The sequence below is a fragment of the Amaranthus tricolor genome, chromosome 4 (assembly GCF_026212465.1).
Source record: "Amaranthus tricolor cultivar Red isolate AtriRed21 chromosome 4, ASM2621246v1, whole genome shotgun sequence".
NCBI classification, from domain to species: Eukaryota; Viridiplantae; Streptophyta; class Magnoliopsida; order Caryophyllales; family Amaranthaceae; genus Amaranthus; species Amaranthus tricolor.
Window position 1 is genome coordinate 9,146,500 of NC_080050.1, and position 19,666 is coordinate 9,166,165.

The 19,666-nt window shown below is 30.6% G+C and overlaps 1 protein-coding gene across 1 annotated transcript; it reads left to right on the forward strand.

Annotated features, from left to right (window-relative positions):
- Positions 1–2,668: 2,668 nt before the first annotated feature.
- On the forward strand, positions 2,669–14,725 carry LOC130809753 (non-specific phospholipase C3-like). The gene is made up of 5 exons (XM_057675543.1): positions 2,669–3,265; positions 9,976–10,355; positions 11,656–12,065; positions 12,727–12,897; positions 14,310–14,725. The coding sequence occupies exons 1-5, from the start codon at positions 3,008–3,010 to the stop codon at positions 14,657–14,659; spliced, it is 1,569 nt and encodes a 522-aa protein (XP_057531526.1). The 5' UTR covers positions 2,669–3,007; the 3' UTR covers positions 14,660–14,725.
- Positions 14,726–19,666: the final 4,941 nt, after the last annotated feature.

The following is a 19,666-nucleotide window of genomic DNA, read 5'->3' on the forward strand; positions in this document are numbered from 1 at the left end:
AAGGAACTAGCTCCGTCGAGGCTAGTTATGTTGAGGAAGATTTTGATGTTGGTGCTCTTGTTGTGACTAGTGAGTACAAGGGTGGTGATTCTTGGGTTTTGGATTCGGGATGTTCAAGCCATATGACCTCTAACTCTAGTTTCTTCTCAACCTATTAAAAGGTTGATGGAAGAAAAGTCACTATGGGCAATGAGGCTAGTTGTCCGATAGTTGGTATTGGTAATGTTAGGATCATTATGTTTGATGGTGTTGTGAGAACATTGACCGGAGTCCTCCATGTTTCAAGCATGAATAGGCAATTAATATCCCTTGGTACTTTGGATAAAGAACGTTTTGTGTGCATTGGTGAAGGTGGAGTTATGAAGGTTGAAAAGGACCATAAGTTGTTCTTGAAAGGGTCCATTGATGATGATGGCTTGTATAAGCTACTTAGTTCAACCTTAGTTCGGTTTGCGATGCTACTACCTTAACCAAGCTTTGTGATGTTGATACTTTTTTATGGCAAGAATGTAATCTCAATATCTTCCAACAACTCCATGGGTTGTATGGACTTGGTTGGTGTCTGATTCATACTCTTTTGTAAGCCCTTAGAGGGCATTGTAGTACATGTGCTTTTGTATATTGTTGTGCACATGTTTATTTTGTTTTGTTGAGTATGTTGCTAGCTAGAGATTTTTGTGAGTGTTGTTAAATGATCTTTGAAGGTGATGTTTTGTGACTTGGAGAATACAAGTCAAGGTGGAGATTGTTAGGATTAGGGTGACTTATGTTCACCATGTAATCAAGATGATGATTAAGGTAATTAATCACTTTAATTAGTAAAGGTTAGAACAGGACATATCACATGTTTGTGATTTGGTTTGTATGGGTATCTTAGTACAATGTACTATTGGAAGAGTATATTTGACATGTGAAAAGTTTGAAGGGTAAATATCAATCCTAGGATAAATGTGCAGGGTTATGGGAGACCGTGGCTTAGCATGAAAGAGGCTTAGCATGGAATAGGACATACACTGACCTGTTGCTCGACCCTATGCTCGACCTAAGCTCGACCAACAGCAAATCGAGCGAGACTACAGTGGGTATTTTTCGTGTTCTATTGGAAGCTTCTGCTGGATCTTTTTTGTTCCTTTTACTTGCTGTCCCTTTAGCTACTTGAAGCCTTAATTCTTTCTATATATAAACTTGTCTTAGGCCCTTAATATGTGTACCAAAGTTTTATTATAGTGAGCTACTCTCTTGCTTAAGAATACTCCCCATTTTAGCTCCTCTCTTCCCCACATTTATACTCCATTGTAATTCCTTCAAGTTTTTGTATTCTCTCCTTTAAACACATTAATATAATCCTAAGTTAGATGGTGGATGTAGCGCGTGTTTGGTTAATCACCTTAAAATCTTTATCTTGATTATCACTTTATTATTGTTATTCATCATACACTTGCATATTTGGTTCTTATACTTGACACAACAAAAATCTACACTTAAACCTTAATTTAGTGATCCTTGATTGAGGTTTATAGCCTCTCCTTTCAGGGCAATAAGAATTAAAAAAATATTAAAATGAGGATGAAGGAGATTAATCATGTTCAATACTTGTAATATCAATAGAAATATTCTCTAGAGGAACAATAAATAAAACGACCCAAAATGACAAATGAAAACAATTTTAAGGAACAATTAAAAAGTATGCATCATACTCAAGGAACAAAATATGTTTTTTCTATTTTCTAAAATTGGGGCCGCAACGTCACTATTTTTTTTTTTTTGAAATATGTTGGAAGATGGTGACGAGAAGAGGCGGTCGTCAGGGTCATCACCCTTTTAGCAACGTGTTGGTGTTGGATTTTATTTAGCGTCCATTTATTTACTGACAAGACAAAAGTTCGTCACCCATTCGTTGAGCGAGTTAGCTTCCTAAGGATGACTAAAGTGTCTTTGCTAAATGTTTGTGTTTTTAATAGCGTTATGATACTAAATATTGTTTAAATAAATTAATTTAAATGAAGCTTACTTAGAAGTTGCACTTTTTTTTTTGTTTTGAAGAAGCAAAGCACTTTGGTGGAAATGTAAACCATTTAAATGTTTTGATAAGTTACAGGTTGTTTGTGTGTAGGTTGCTTGTGTGCAGATTTTTGTTAGTTTTTTTGTGGTACTCAAGCTAATGTGCAACATTATCTTTGATTTTGCAGAATACAAGTGTATTTTGTCTTTTTTTTTCGGTTTATTGTGATCTTTCTTTTTGGTTATGAAATACTAGTATTAGTTTTATAATAGAAAGTTGATATAATAAAGATATTCACGACCATCAAACAAATCAAATAAGATCTTATTTAATGATTATATATATCTTTATATATTTAAAAACAAATTATAAAATAAGATTAATTGATGAATACCTCTTATTATAAACTACCTTACATTCACCTTAAGTGTCCCACTTGTCTTTGACACTATTAATTAATCACACTTAAATTGCATTTTATTCTTAATCTATAATTTATAATATAGTCATGCTAGATTTTGTTTGATTTTGTTTCAATAAAAAAATTATTAATATCAACTTTCTTAATTATAATTATTGGTAATTAAAGATATATATTAATGATAGAAATAATATGTTGGCAAACTTATCCAATCAAATAGGACACTAAAGCTGAATAGGATGGAGTATAGTAATTTAAAAAGAAAATTATTAAGGAAAGATCAATTAATTAGGAAACGAAAGAGTATTAATAAGCATTGCTTTAGCTTATGGTGAAATCTTTAAAGGAAATAAGTTAACTCAAATTTATATCTTATAAGCCTCATTTATAAGCCTACAAGCTAAGACATCTCACAAGTTGCTATATAAACTTAATAAAGTATTATTAACATAAGCAACACATTTCCTTCACTTATATATTGAACACAACCTCGTGACAAAAACTTGCCAATTTTAGAATTTGGACAATATAAAATAGAGAGAAAAAAATTAATAGGGAGAAATTAAAGATCATAATTAGAATTAATGGCTGCTGAAAGTAGCAAGAAAGAAAAGAATGGTTCACCAATAAAGACAGTGGTGGTTTTGGTGCAGGAAAACAGATCATTTGATCATATGCTTGGCTGGATGAAGCAATTCAACCCGGATATTGATGGGGTTACGGGTCTGGAGTCCAACCCATTAAACACTTCAGATCCTAATTCTGCCCGTATTAACTTTAGTGATGGATCTGTTTATGTGGATCCTGATCCGGGTCACTCCATTCAAAATATCTACGAACAGGTGCGTGATGCATAATTCACTACTTTCTCTGACTCTCTGTGGTAGTACTTATGTACGTAATTACGTATGCAACTCTATTTGATGAATTATTTAAAAGTGGAGCCTTCTGCAATGTCGTTTCTGATTATAAGCAATATAGATATTTGCTTAGAGATTAAGGCTTAGGCCTTAGTTAGAGTTAGAAAGGGTCATGATATTTGAAAATTTTATAGGTCATTTAAATTATATATATATATTATATAGGTCATTTAAATTATATATGAAGTGCGTCTTATAGTGAGACCGTCTCATACAGTAATTTGTAATTTAAAATAATAAGGATAATTTTTTTTTTCTCGTGATTTATCAAAAAAATTACTGTTATAAAAAATAAAAATTTAAAAAATTTCCTATTCTACAACATAATAACCTTGACAATATATATTTTTTCTTGTTTGGTATTAATCTTAGATTTTTAATCTTATTGAAAACAAAAGTGTATAATACTTTTTTATCCTCATAATTTTAAGCGTCCTTCTTATTAGATTTCTCACACACTTAATATATTGCCCATAAGATTATAAATACTATTTTCTTTTTCAAATAGTAAAGCATAATGATTTAAATCCTTGTGCGAAAGTGAAAATTGAAGGTAGAGGAAAATTAATTTTATTTTGGAGAAAATAAATATATTAATATACTAAATTATTTTCAATCATAACCTTTTATTTTAATTCTAATGTGGAACCAAATAATGAAAAACAAGAAAAATAATTAGCCAAAAAAGGTTATTTTCAAATCAAAAACTCTTGATGAGTAATATAAATAAAGTAGTGTAGTAGTATACATGTTTTGGTTGGTTTCTTAGGTTGGTAAGAAGTAAGCCAAATTAGTTTAACTTCCAATTTGAGAATCATTAATTTAAGAAGGAATAGGAAAAGATAAAATAATATTCTTATTCTCTGTATCTATGAGAAAATGCAATTAGATTAAAAAATTATATATTTAAGATAAATAATGCTAGAGAGATTGAGGGAGTACTAAAAATAGATATTTCCAACAATTACTTAATATAGTAAATTTTGTTACATTCATGAACAAAAAATAAAGTAAATTTTGTTACATTCAGAAAAAAAAAAACGAATAAAAAAGTGTAGTTACGGTAAAATTACAGACGAAAATGGATTTAAACAGTCACAAGAGCCGTTTGGAAGGTTTTAGTTAGGGTTTTTCGAAAACCGTGAATAAGAGCAACAAGAAGAAAAGTAGTTGCAGTAATTACGAAAACTTTCTTCTTCTCATGTTCGTAATTGAAACTCAAATTGAAGCTTGTGGGTAATGATTTGCGTCTAGATTGGTGGATGCGTGGGCTGGACAAGCTTTATGGTCGGCTTTGGTGGTGGCGTGAGCTGTGCGGAAGGTTTGAGTTAGGATTTTCCGATAAAGCTGTCAGCTTTGGGTGGTGGCGTGGGCTGTGCGACAGGTTTGGGTTAGGGCTTTTTGGTAAATCTGTCGGCTTTGGGTGGTCGCTTGGGTTGTGCGGCGGGTTTTGTATGAGGGTTTTGGAGAGGATGGCGGGAGATCAGAATTCGAGGGGTTGTTTGGGTGAGACTTGAGAGGGAGAAGGGAATTAATGTCGTAGCCGAATAATTGTATTTCAGTTTTGTTTGCCACGCTTGTCTAGTGTTGCTGAATTATTTATATTTTTTATTTAATTGATTTTTAGCCATGTTTATTATGTGTAGCTGAATTGATTATATTTTTCTATTTACTTCACATTTACCCACGCTTATAAGTGTGGCTGAATTGATTATATATATATATATATATATATATATATATATATATATATATATAACGATTATTTGTTTAATATAATTGCATAAGAATTCATCAAAAAGAACTATAAAATTTATTAATCGGGTCAGGTCATGGGCCACAAGATACGTTGAGTCATGTACCCATTGACCCGAGTAGAGGAATTTTTATTTCTAAAACATTAAAGTTTATCTATATTTTGGTTATGGAACAAGTGGATACATACAACAGTACAATTACTACAATAACAAACAAGAACAAGACTAAAAGTGAGAATTAGAAAATCATAATGGATGATTGAATGAGCAGAGACAATGTGATCAGACTAAATAAGGGAAAAGTGAGGATATGAAAAAAAATGAAAAAGCTACTGAAAGCCATAGCATATTCTCCAATTATAAAGGATTAAATTTATCAGTGTTTACTAAATCATAAACAAACGTCAGCACTGCCACATTAATATCAACAAATGCAGTTCATCTATTACCTCAATACAGTAAATCTCCATTAATGAAGCACACAAGAGAAAAGCTTTTAAATATTGTTCTCTGAATATAAGGAGCCAAGAGGTAGGCAACTTGATAGACATTATTTCACATTAAGATAAATTAAAGCCATTAATACAAAGATGGTACACCATATGCTTAATGTAAACCATCTCAGTAGTAATAGTCACCAAATACGCAAACGCCCATGAATCAGCAGTCAATGTAAAGGCCGAATCAGTAGCAACATAGCCAAAAGCACCACTCAAAATGATCAACAATGATAACAAATGTTAACTTAAATGGCAATGGCTGCTTCCTAAATATGGTATCAACGAGGGCAACCAAAAAGGGAGTACACGATCGAAACACAATGAATATATAGACATTGGCATATTAAATCAAATAACGAAAATTCAACGGACATGTGCAGAATGTGCAGCAGCAGCAACGTACATTAACACATAAGCAGCACATAAGCAGTGGTTTTCACTTTGTCTTTTGGTTTCCTATGTATATGCAGCAGCACATAAGCTGATACATAAACTGAAGATGGTCAGATTTGGTCTTTCTAGGTGTACACTGATTATAGAGCAGAATGTGCAACAACGTAAAAGAGATCAGCAAGTCAGTATGGTGTTGAGCAGCAACGTATAGGAGATCAGTAGGTCAGTCAGTATGGTGTTGAGCAACAGTGCTTCACAAAGTGCAGAACAAGTTGGTAGTTCGAAGGTGTGCAGCAAAGGCAAGGACTAGTCTTTGGTAGTTTGAATTAACACATTAACACATTATAACAAACAAGTTTGGTCTAATCTTTGGAACCATAATCACCAATTATCACATGTCTTTCATAACTTATTCATACCAAATATCATACTCACCAATTATCACATGTCTTTCATAACTTATTCATACTCACCAATTAACACATTACAACAAGAATATAAGGATATACACCAACAAAAGATTTCAAGTAGCCTTCAAGATGATTGGACCTTGAAATTCTTTACAGTACCATATTCTAACTCAGTAAGAAATCTTTATAGTACCAAATTCTGACTTGATATGACTTGGTATGAATGCTTTACAATAAAATTATCAAAACAGAGAATGAAGTAATAGCATCAAAACAGAGATTATCAAACACCACCCAAATTCAAAATTGTATAATACAAATATAAGATTATGCAAAAACAAGTAAAAAAAAACTTAATACATCTATAAATTTGATTGAATTCGGAAATATAGAACCGAATTCTGAAACTTAAGACAAAAAGAAAATGGAAAACCATATGCAAAACTTACTTGAAAGAGATGAACACCACGATGAAGCGCACAAGGACAAGTTTAGGGTTTTCAGAGTTTAGGGCAAATTTTCAGAAATTGGGTTAATAATTTCGAAATTCATTCGAAAATCGGATAATTTCAGTCGAAAGAGAATTTGAAAGGCCGAAAGTGTAGCGTGGTTTTGACTATAATTTCGAATTCATTTTACCTTTTTTTAATTTGATAGCGTTAGCAACGTTTAATAAGCATGCCTGAGATTAATAGCTTTTAGTCACGCTCATAAGTGTTACTATGATTTTCAATCTTAATAAACGTGCCTAACTAAAATAAGGCAAATTAAGTGTAAGTATAGACAATTTTTTTAGTAGCGTTTTAAATTATAAATAACATATGCTTAAATCTCAACCATCAACTTAATTTTTTGATTAAGTTGGTACTTCACATGACTAACAAGTTTGAATTTTTTAAATATTTAATTGATTTACATTTATCTTTTGTCCCTCAAATTAAAACTCTTATCCTTATGTTTCTATATAACTGCTAGTTTATAATTGAAAATCCATGTATTATCTAAGATTTTTATAATATTTTTAAAATTATAGGATATGATGATAAAAGAGAAGGATATATCAAGTGAGATTTAGTTTCAAAACTTTGTCTGACAAAAATGACATTTAATCTAATTGATTCTCCTTAATAATAATACCTTTTAACATCTACTTTTAAGATTAAAAGAATTATCAACTAGCTTGCGCCAATTATATTTTTTTTATAAAGATTCTTTGGTCATCTATATTTTAAGACTACAGTCTACATATAAAATAAGTTAATTATTTTCTTAGTGACATTGTCATAATTAGTTTACCTAACTACTTATTTTTCGATAAGATAAATAATTAGGATTAAAATAAACTCTCCAATTTTGTTAAGCCATCAAGATCGATCATGGATGGAGCTAAGTAAACAAGATGTGCTATTAAGTATTAGAGTGGGTGCATATAACATGGACCAAAACCTATTTGACATTTGTATTCTCTCAATTCTTTATGAAGAAACAATAAAACATGTTTGTGGTAATTTGGAATTTAATTTTAGATTCTGAATTTAGACAAATCTAAAATTTAATAGTGTTGATTTCGGTCAATTTCATAAAAATTTCAATGACACAATAAAATAAATCTATTTTAAATTTTTGGAATTCTAAGTAAATCGGTGTTATTTACATCTCTTAAATTTAAATACTTAACTTGATTTTTCCATTTTCAAAAAAACGCTTTTTTTTTTCTATTTAAAAAGCTATCTTGAATTCTTAAAGTTAACCACCAACTTACATATTCATAACAATTTTATGAAAGTAAATAAGTTTGTTGGGCCCACACTAGTCCCATGCATGAATATGATGTTGTTTGCTTTTAAGTAAAGCCCGCACATTTTATGTTTGGACGTACACCTTCCCAAAAGGCCTCGTAATAGAGAGCAAAGGTTTACCTATAAAATTAAGAAAATTTGAAAAACATAAGAGAAAAAATAAAAAAAATTAATAAAATAAATTAAGAATCAAACTTATTCCAAAAGTAAGCGTGAAATTCTCAAATATGAGGTTTGAGGCTGTTCGCAGTTAGTTACTGCGAACAGGTCAAAAAAGACAAAATAGCTGTTCGCAGTTACTAACTACGAATAGCTATTTGACCTGTTTTGACCTGTTCGCAGTTACTAACTGCGAACAGCAACAGGACAAAATAGCTGTTCCCAGTTACTAAATGGGAACAGTTATTTTTGTCTTTTTTGATCTGTTCGCAGTTACTAACTGCGAACAGACCCAAACCTCAAGTTTGGGAATTTCACGCTTACTTTTGGAATAAGTTTGATTCTTAATTTATTTTGTTAATTTTTTTTTTTTTTGCTTTAAGTATTTCAAAAATTCTAAGACTAACATCTCACATGATTCTTCAATGTGGGATTTTGGGATGACACCCAATAATCCTCCAAGGACCACATGCACATGGCCTCTCCTCCAACGATAATTCATTTACTTGAACTGTCGCCACATTTCACAAAAAATTAATCGTCTATGTTTGAATTTAGTTGGACCCGATCTAAATTTGACCCAATCCGATTCTGACTTTACCTTTCCTAACTAAGATGCTCCTATATCGCCAAGCTAAGGCTGAGTCACACATATTCGAGAATCATACAACATATTCTTCCTAGTCGAACCATCAGTTGTGATACCAATTGTTAGGCCCATGAACCACATAGAGGATCCCATACTAGTATACTATTATCCGCTCTGGATAAACTCCACACGAATTTGTTTTGGACGTCTTCCTGAAAAGTCTCATACTAAAGTAGGAAACAAGGTTTATAATTCTTCAATGTGGTACTTTAGAATAACACCCTAATTTTAATGTTGGGACATTTCACGTGGTAACCCTTTATTATTGGCTTTTCTATATGGTAAACAAACATTTTTCTTGATCCATGTAGTAAACTTAAGCTTCCAACTTTTTTATGTGGTAGACAAAAAAGAACTATTTTTGTTAACATAAAGCTATTTTTCCCCAACATAAGAATTTTTTTTCAAAAAATAGACTTCGTGATCATCGTAATTGGCCACATATATCGTAATCCAGTCGAAATGAGTACTTAATTTAACTAAAAATTTAACATTTTGCCTACCATATGAAAAAGTTGGAAGCTCATGGTCATCACATGGATTTATTATCAACCATGTGGAAAAGCCAAAAACTCAGGTCACCAAATGAAAATTTAAACGGCCTGTTTGGTAGATAGTAATAAACGGTGGTAATAGGAATGAAAAACTAGTATAATTTTAGTTGAAAAGTATCATGGCTACCTTGATGGCCATGCTTGTCCAACTCCAATCATCTCATTTTCTTCATAAAATTCATTCCAATGCATTACTATTGGGAAAGGTGGTATTAGGCGGTAATGAAAATTTGTAAACAAAAAACATTTTTGTGATCAAAGTTTCATTACCATGAGAATGATATGAAACTTTTGATGAAATATTACACTATAAATCATTCTCATTACCACCATTTAGTACCACTAACCAAACGGGCCGTTAATGTTTTATTTTATGTTTGACCATATTCAAATGTTGTTCATCTATGATAGGTATTTGGAGAACCATGGAGCCAAGAATCATCCCAAAAGAAGTTACCCCCAAAAATGGAAGGATTTGTCCAAAATGCAAATTGGATCAAACCCGAAATGGGTGAAGTTGTTATGAACGGGTTCAAACCGGATCTTTTACCCGTTTACAAAGAATTGGTAAGCCAATATGCAGTTTGTGATAGGTGGTTTGCTTCAATACCTGCATCAACACAACCCAATAGACAATATGTGCATTCAGCAACGTCTCATGGCCTAACAGGAAATGATACTGATAAGCTAAAGGCAGGAATGCCTCAAAAGACAATTTTTGATTCACTACATGAAGCTGGTTATAGTTTTGGTGTATATTATCAGCTCCCTCCTGCCACTCTCTATTACAGGTATTACAAGGCACATCGTATAATTTATAATTTGGACTAATTATATGAAGTATTTATACTTTCTCCGTCCCCCGGTATATATGTCTTATTTAGTTTGATACATATGTCAATATACTTATTTACACTTTTATGGGTGGTTCTTTGGGCATTTCAGGCAGCTGACCGCCTAGGGCCCCTCGAAATAAGGGGTTTAAATATTAAATGATGTTATTCAGGCTTAGTTTCAAGCAATACTTTTTAAGTGAATTGTTTGTAATCCTTTTTTATATTTTGAATTAATGTAATGTTACAATATATTTTGTCTAGAATTATTTTTCTTGAAGTTGAATTTTTTTTATATTTTAATATAATAAAAGGCTCTATTTTAAAAGGTATCGCAAAAATAAATAGGTCCCTAAAATCTTTCCTCCACTCTTATACGCTTTAATATATTTAATTTAATATATAAAGTTGATATTGATTTTAATGTTTCTATTGAACTGAATCAAATAAGACCAAAAAATGGGAAACATAAGCTAGGACGAATGGAGTAGTGTATAGGAGGCAATTGATTAGTGATAAAATTAACTATTCAATGTTGCCATGTTGGTTGTGCGATTTGTTAGAGAATAAGTAAAGAAAACAGCTTTTAAGTGGAGGTGTTTATTTAGCTTATAGGGTCGAGTTTTGGTTAAGTATTTTGGGTTGGTTTACAATCAAGTCTATGTTCATATTGATTTTGACATAATTTTAATCATTTTGAAATCGGATCAAAGTCAAATTTAATTACTAGATCATATAAATGTCGGATCTTTAAATATGTTTTGAACACCTTTAAATCCCAAGAGTAGGTTTTTTTTCCTTCAAATCACATTTTGAGCTAATTTAAAGATCTATCTACCAAACAAACTAAATATTTTAACTTGTAGATTGATCAAACAATAAAAACCTCAAACAACTTTTAAGCAGATCAAAAAACTTAACTTTAAAGCTAAATTGAAAAATATAACTATATATCCTTTCTAAAACAACAAAAAGTAATAACTGTTTTATTTAAGTACAATATAAAACTTATAAAAAAAGTCAATAATAACACTAATCCTTCAAATAAGCAGACTGAAAAACCAATAGTCAATTAAAGACCCTTTGTTTATCAAGTATATGTAAATAAAGTAAACAACTTATATGCGGTGGTAGAGCTACATAGTGAATAACGAAGTCATTTGACCCCAATTAAAATTTTTAAATTAAGATTTTTGCTTATCAATTTGATAAATATTGATAAATATACCAAATTTACTATATGTATAAATTCTTTCAGGAACCTAAGGAAATTAAAATACATACCAAAGTTCCACGAATATGATCTCTCATTCAACAGACATTGCAAGGAAGGAAAGCTACCAAACTATGTGGTAATAGAGCAAAGATACTTAGACTCTAAATTATTACCAGGGAATGATGATCATCCATCCCATGATATATCAAGCGGTCAAAAATTGATCAAAGAAGTATACGAAGCATTGAGATCAAGCCCACAATGGAATGAAATGTTGTTTATAATCATATATGATGAACATGGAGGTTTCTATGATCACGTTCCAACTCCTGTGGAAGGAGTACCAAGCCCAGATGATATTCATGGTCCTGCTCCTTATAATTTTAAGTTTGATCGTCTTGGTGTTAGAGTTCCTGCTATTTTTATTTCTCCTTGGATTCAACCTGGAACAGGTAAGTAACAGTCACCGTAGCTATTGCTGTTTCTTAATTGATCTTATATATTTAACATAATTTTCTATGTTTAATTAATGTGAAACATATAGTCAAAGGAGATCTTATTTGATTCATCTTAATACATATTTTTATAATATTAACTTTTATAGTTTTCATCTTATAAAAAAAGTTATGCATTAAATATCGTGAAAAACAAAAGTATAACTATTGTTAACTACCAAAGGAAGTATATAATAGGGATTCAACAACAATAAGTTTAAGTCTTTTAAGATATTAGCTAAGTTGATTATATAATAGTAGAAGTCAACGTGAAGAAAGGTCATGATTCTCATCCATACTTAATTATAATGAGAGTTTGTATTGCCTCTGCACTTCTAATTCAAAAAGCTCTCGTATGATAAGTACAGTAGAATATATAACATATTATGAGATTTCAATAAAGATTTTGCTTTTTTTTTCTTTGTTTCATTTCTTTTCAAGACATGCATCACCCTTAATTTAGGCCTTTACTCTCTTCTATTGTGCTTCAAATTTTAACTTTTTTTATCACATCTATAATTTGTGTTAATCTCATTATTTCTTTAACCAAAAATTATTTTCACATTTGTAAGTTAATTAGCTAAAAAATATGACTAATTAATGAAAATGGGTAATGCAGTGGTACATGGTCCAACAGGGCCTACACCAACATCACAATACGAGCATTCATCAATCCCAGCAACTATAAAAAAGATATTTAATTTAAAGGACTTCCTTACTAAACGAGATGCATGGGCTGGCACTTTTGATGTTGTCTTGAACCGAACCACTCCTAGAACTGACTGTCCAGGTACTCTATCTCCAGTATTTTCCCCTGATATATGATTTTTAATTGAGTACATATAAAATATTAAGGGTGTTTGGCAAACGGCTGATAGCTAATTATAGTGGCTGATTTGACCAGCTGATTAGCTTATTCAAAAAAAACTTATTCATATTAATAAGCTGTTTCAACAAGCTAGTTCACCAAACATTAGTATTTGCTGATTTGACCACCAATCCTCTATTCACATCAAAATAAGCTAAAAGTTATTCAATAAGCTGATTTGCCAAACACTCCATTAGCTTAAATTAGTTGTTTGGTTGAATTGTAATTTAATAAATAGTATTAGAAATTATTTGTATATGGATGAGATATAAGGAAACAATTGATCTTTAAGACCTATTAGATCTAACTCGACTCATGGCTCAACCCAAAATCAATTTATGCTATGTTTGGAAATAATGATTTTATTTGAAAATATAAATTTGAATCAAATTTAATGTTTGATAAATATAAAAAGTATAAATTTGGATTTAAGTCAAATCTACCATAATTATAAAAAAGTTAAAGACGGAAATTTGAGAATAACTTTTCAAATCTTGTCATTCTCAAATTATTCATTAATGATTTTATAATTAAAATCTACACTTGAAATAAAATATTTGTTCCCAAACACAACCTTAACAACTTATTTAATACTCCTATTTATTTTGACCAACTTTAGACTTATATTTGACATTTATACCATTTTTAGACCTAATTAGAGTTTACACATGTAAAATTAGTAAAGTATGAACGTATAGATTAAGACCTATTTAGTTAGCACCCAATCAGGACCTTTGACCCATCAAACTTGAAGAGTTTTGGTGTAAATCCAGTCTATTCAAATTTATGGGTTGAGGTGTGTGCCCCAAATATTTTGATTTTATAGGTTTGGGAAATGAGCTTGGGTGATTTAGTCCACACAAAATTAATTGGTCTGAAATTGAATTTGGTCAAATTCAACCCAAATACAACCCATAAACATTTTACCTCCAACAATTAATCAATATATAAACTTTTAGTTGAGTTAACATCACAAAAAAATGATAACATTGCAACGGCCAAAAGGTAATGAACTGATGTTTATCACCTATTTTAGAAAATGGCAACAGCCTAATAACTATAAAACGTTTCACGTCAAAATTAACGACTTATTTATTTTTTTATTTTTGAAATCTACTATAAGGTGGCAACGAAAAAGGCGGTCACCCCTATCATTGCCCCTTTTAGTGACACGCTGGCATCAGATTTTGTTTAGCGTCCACTTATTTAACGAGGACACAAAATACCATCGCCTAGACGATTCAGCGTCCAAAGAGCGATGCCATATGTTTTGCGTGTTTTTTGTAGTGTTAGTTTGTGAAAAACTTTCCCGTTGTTGTATAATCATCCTGCAGTTACATTACCTGAACCAATGAGATTAAGAGAGTTTGATGCAAAAGAAGAAAAGGAGTTATCAGAATTCCAAAGAGAAATGGTGCACTTAGCAGCATGTTTAAAAGGAGATCATAATAAACACAGCTATCCACACACACTTGTTCAACAAATGAATGTTGCTCAAGCTGCTCATTATTGCAATCAAGCTTTCACTCTTTTCCTACAAGAATGTAACAAAGCCACCCAAAATGGTGCTCATGAAGATGCAATTGTTGTCATTGAAAAAACTCAAGAAGAAGACGTAGTTAGAAGTCATGATTCATTCTTTTATAAGCTCTTTTCTTGCTTGCCCTGCATCAACCATCATTGATATATAAGCTACTCTTTCGATTCTCACCTAATCGTCCTTTGTAATCAAAATTTAATTGTGTGCATGGATTCTCATTTCATTATTACCAATTTTTTTCTTCTTTAAAAATATTGAAAATATAATGCTATTAGTAATATAATTACACGTACAAATGACTACAATCACTACAACATTATATATTTTTAGTGGGATATATTTTGGGACATTTAATTTAAATGTCACTACTTTACATTTCTAATGGTATATACAGTAAATTTAGTGACATTTATTAGATTCTTTAGTAGCATAACAAAAAATCATACTAAAATTTTTCGAGACATAAGATCTAGTGACATTTTTCATAAATGTCACTATAGACAATAATAATAATAATTACATAAATCACTTGACAGAGGAGTTTAAAATTAAAACCAACAATTAGAAATATTACATTAAAAGTATAAATCAATAAAAAAATTTTAATGTCACAAAATCCTATATCACGAAAAGTTAATTATCAGTACAAGAAAACTTGTTTTTAGCAACAAGTTTTAGCAACGACTAAATTTTTTTCGTTGCGAAAAATATAAGTTGTTGCAAAATCCATTGTTGTTGCTAAATAGTCGTTGCCAAAAAAAAAAAATTTTTTCCCACCCTTTTTAATAGTTTCCCCATGTAACCCAATTTTTTGCAACAAACATTGTTGTTGTTAAAATTAAATAAATAATTCGTAACAGTATATGTTGCGAATAATATTTAAAAATACGGATACAATAAAGTCGTTGCAAAAGACCATATACTAATAATTTTTTTTTATTTTCCCTCTCAAAACTGACCCAATCCCTCACAAATTACCTTTCGTCCTTCGAAATTTTAATTTCCCTTCCACATTATCCAGCGCCCATTCCCTCCCTCACAAACCCGATTCCTCACAAGCCCTAATCCCGCACACCACCGCACACCGGAGGTAAGCCACTGCCGCCACCTGCACATCGGAGGAACTGCTGCTTTTCAGCCGGTGCTGCCGCCAAGCTACCCTTCAGCCGCCTTTGAACCCACGACAGCAGGTAGTTTTAATTTTATTTTGGCGTTCGTTTTCTGTAAAATTGGTTGTTCTTGTTTCTTGTTGATTTCAATTTATGGCTTGTTCTTTGAATTTCTTGGGCTTTGTTGTAATTATCAGATTAATGTATGTGTATTTCATCTGTTTGAAATGTTGGGTTGTACTGATTTTCGGTTTGCCTTTCGTTTTGTTTGAATTTGTTGTTCTTGTTTCTTGTTGATTTCAATTTATGGCTTGTTCTTTGAATTTCTTGGGCTTTGTTGTAATTATCAGATTAATGTATGTGTATTTCATCAGTTTGAAATGTTGGGTTGTACTGATTTTCGGTATGAATTTCGTTTTCTTTTAAAATTGGTTGTTCTTGTTTCTTGTTGATTTCAATTTATGGCTTGTTCTTTGAATTTCTTGGGCTTTGTTGTAATTATCAGATTAATGTATGTGTATTTCATCAGTTTGAAATGTTGGGTTGTACTGATTTTCGGTCTTGGCTTTGCGAAGGAACAAGATTTTGCCTTTTTGTTGGGCTTTGTTCTAATTATAAGATTTATGTATGTGTATTGGAAATTACTTTTCTGTTGCTAAAAATAACTTTTCTTGTAGTGTATGTTGTAATTGTTAGAGTATATAACATATCCTGGGGCTTCAACCATAAGCTTAAGCTTTAGGTTGAGTTGGTTCCTTGACATGGTATCAGAAGCCAATGTGACAAAAGGTCACGAGTTCGAATCTCAACCACCCCTCATTCAAAGTGGAATATTGAGCACCATGTATGAGGAGAACATGTGTTTCATCCACACTTCTAGCCCAAAGGGCTCTCGTGTGAGGGGGCGTGTTAGAGTATATAACATATCCTGGGGCTTCAACCATCAGCTTAAGCTTTTGGTTGAAGCCCTAGGATATGTTATATACTCTAACAGTAATGAACAAACTTATATTTGTAAACCCTTGTATTCTATTGGCTATGAAACCTCCTCAGACACCAAATATGACACCTCCTTGAAGATAATGTTGCAACGATGAACGTCCCTCAAAAGTTCAATAAAAGTAGAAGATGCGTAATTATTTTTCTTTGGTGATAATACTTGGAATGATAATGAAACTCACGAAGAGATACAATCTACAATCAAAATCCCTAGAACACAAAGAGATTGCAACGTGAATTCAAAGTGGTGTGGATGAACTTAAAAAGATGTAGAGACATTTAATTAGTCCTTCTCCGCGCTCCATGTAAAATAGAAACAAAAACAAAGGATATGCTCGAAGGAAAAATTAAGAAAAGACTTTAGTGGGTGGAATACCCCCTTACATGCATGTTATATATAGAGCAATGCATAACCATATGCTTATCCATTAGAATAACTGATAAATGATCCAAACTGGAAAACAAAGGACATAAGCCAAGCCACGACTCGTCGCTAAAAACGTCGATTTGATATTTCCTTAAAACTGACTCGGTTTGTTCTGTCACATTTTGAGACAAATCTGAACACAAGTGACGACTCGTCGCCTATAAGCGATGACTTGTTGCTTCCTCTCTGCCTTGATTTTGCGATTTTCATTTTAAGCATACTTTTAGACTTAGCTATTATTGTTTATTTGTCCACTACTTAATGTAGTATATATAATATATACTAGTATAATTTAGGTCTTATATACTCTAAATGGCCAATAAAAAAAGTCATTTTTCTATGCTTTTATCCTAGAGGGATAGAGAAGTATGAATTAAATAGAATTTTTATTTATTGAGTTTTCATATCATGACTAAACACTTACTCCTTCTATCACAATTCTAAAAATACAAATAATGATTTACTCCTTTCTATTCACTATTATTGTTTTATTTGATTTTTGCACGTTTACTGAAGCATTTATTCAATCATAAATATCTCAAATTGTGTTTATTTAAAAGTTATAAAATGTTTTTTTGATAAAATTTACATCAAAATGAATCAAACAAGATAAGACTTGACTATATGCTTTAATTTATAAATTAAGGATAAGATACAAATAAGAGTAATCTATATATAGCATTAAAAAATCAAATGAGACAATAGAAATAACTATTATTTAATAAAATAAAATATTCACCATCTAAAAGATTCTATTTTTCTTAATTCTCGTTAAAAAAAAATATTGTTAATAACAGGTAAGAAAAATTAAAGGTATTTCGGAAGCAAATTATAGAAAAAGTTAAATTATTAAAAAATAATAAAAAGTGTAATTATTCATAGGTGATTTTAATTATCAATGTCAATTTTTCATTAAAAAGATTGTTGTAATCATATAATTTAAAATAATAAAAATAAGTGTGATTAGTAAGGTTTAGTGGCTGGTCAATGTGGTAAGCATGAAAGTTGAGATCTATGGTTCAAAGTAAAATACACGCAACAGTATTAATATTTTGAATATTTTAATTTAAGACTGTTAAATATTTAGTAATAATTTAATTTAAAATAACAATTTATATTTTTATGGTATTTCAACTTTAACATTAAGTTTCAAATTTAGAATTTCTCATCAAAAAGAACAACTTAATTAGAATTTTTATTTTTTAATATAATTAATTTGTTAGTGTATTGGTCATCTGACTATAATCATTTTTTTAGAATATTGACTATTTAGAAGCTTTTAATGTAGGCGATTAAAATAAAAAAATGTTTGCAAGTTAATTTAGGTAGGTTTTTACTCATCACAGAAGTTCTTTTCGTTTTTCCTAAGATAACTAACGAAATCATAACTGTTCCAACATCAGTAATTAGGCTGGTGACCTTCAATTAAGTCTCCTCGCCCTTTGCCCATTCATTTTACGGCCCATTTGATTGATGGTAATAAAGTAATGAGAATGAAATGTTATAATGGCAATAGTAATGAAGAAATGGATATGAGAATTGGTAATGAAGATTCTTTTGTTTGGTGTGCATGACTAAAGAATGATAATGGAAGATAATATTCCATTGATTGCATTTGGTTGTTAGTAATAAAAAATGGTAATGACTCTTAGTTTCATTATTGTACATTTGTATCTAAAAACATTATTGTATCTAAATTATTCTATCTAATGATTCTTTTTTTAATAATAATATTTTTTTGGATAATTACATACATTACCTTTTTTTTCTTCATTATTTTTTTCTTCAGCTCGAAACAACATTACCTTATTTTATTACCACAGTTTTACTTCATTACCATTACAGCCTAATACCAGGTTGTTTGATAGTAATAAAAATGGCCCTTTTTGGTAATTTCATTACCTTATTTTATTACCATCCATTACCATTGAAGGCATCCAAACAACCAAATTTTTTATTACTTAATTTTATTATCATTACCGCCCTCTAATACCATGTACCAAACGGGCCGTTAACGTACTTACCTTCTTAGGCATAAGCATTTAAAAATATTACTATCACAAATTTTTGTATGAGACAACATCATTAATAGACGTATCTCATATATAGATTGAACAGCCTGATTAATACAAATATAAATTTAGCTAGTTATTTTAAAATCGCCTCACCAAGATACGTATCCAAAATATAGATTGAGTTGTTATCAATGACTTGTATTGCAAAGACAAATAGTCAACAAATTAACAAATATTTGTTTGATTAATGGCAACCAAAACATTACTTATAATAAATATAAAAATTATATATTCACAAATATAGTATTCATTGATAATATATATATATATATATATATATATATATATATATATATATATATATATATATATATATATAAAAGAAAAATCAAATCATATTACATTATTTATAGAATGTGAAAGTAATAATTCAATTAAATATTACCTAGAAGAGGAGAAATATATTATGGGTCATCTGTAACAAAATTGTACTTCTAACTTATTAGTTTGTCACATTCTACAACAAACTCAAGAACCCATACTACCCTCTAGGCGAACAGGCATCCCAGCAAAGTTATGATCTGAATTATTTGATTAAAAT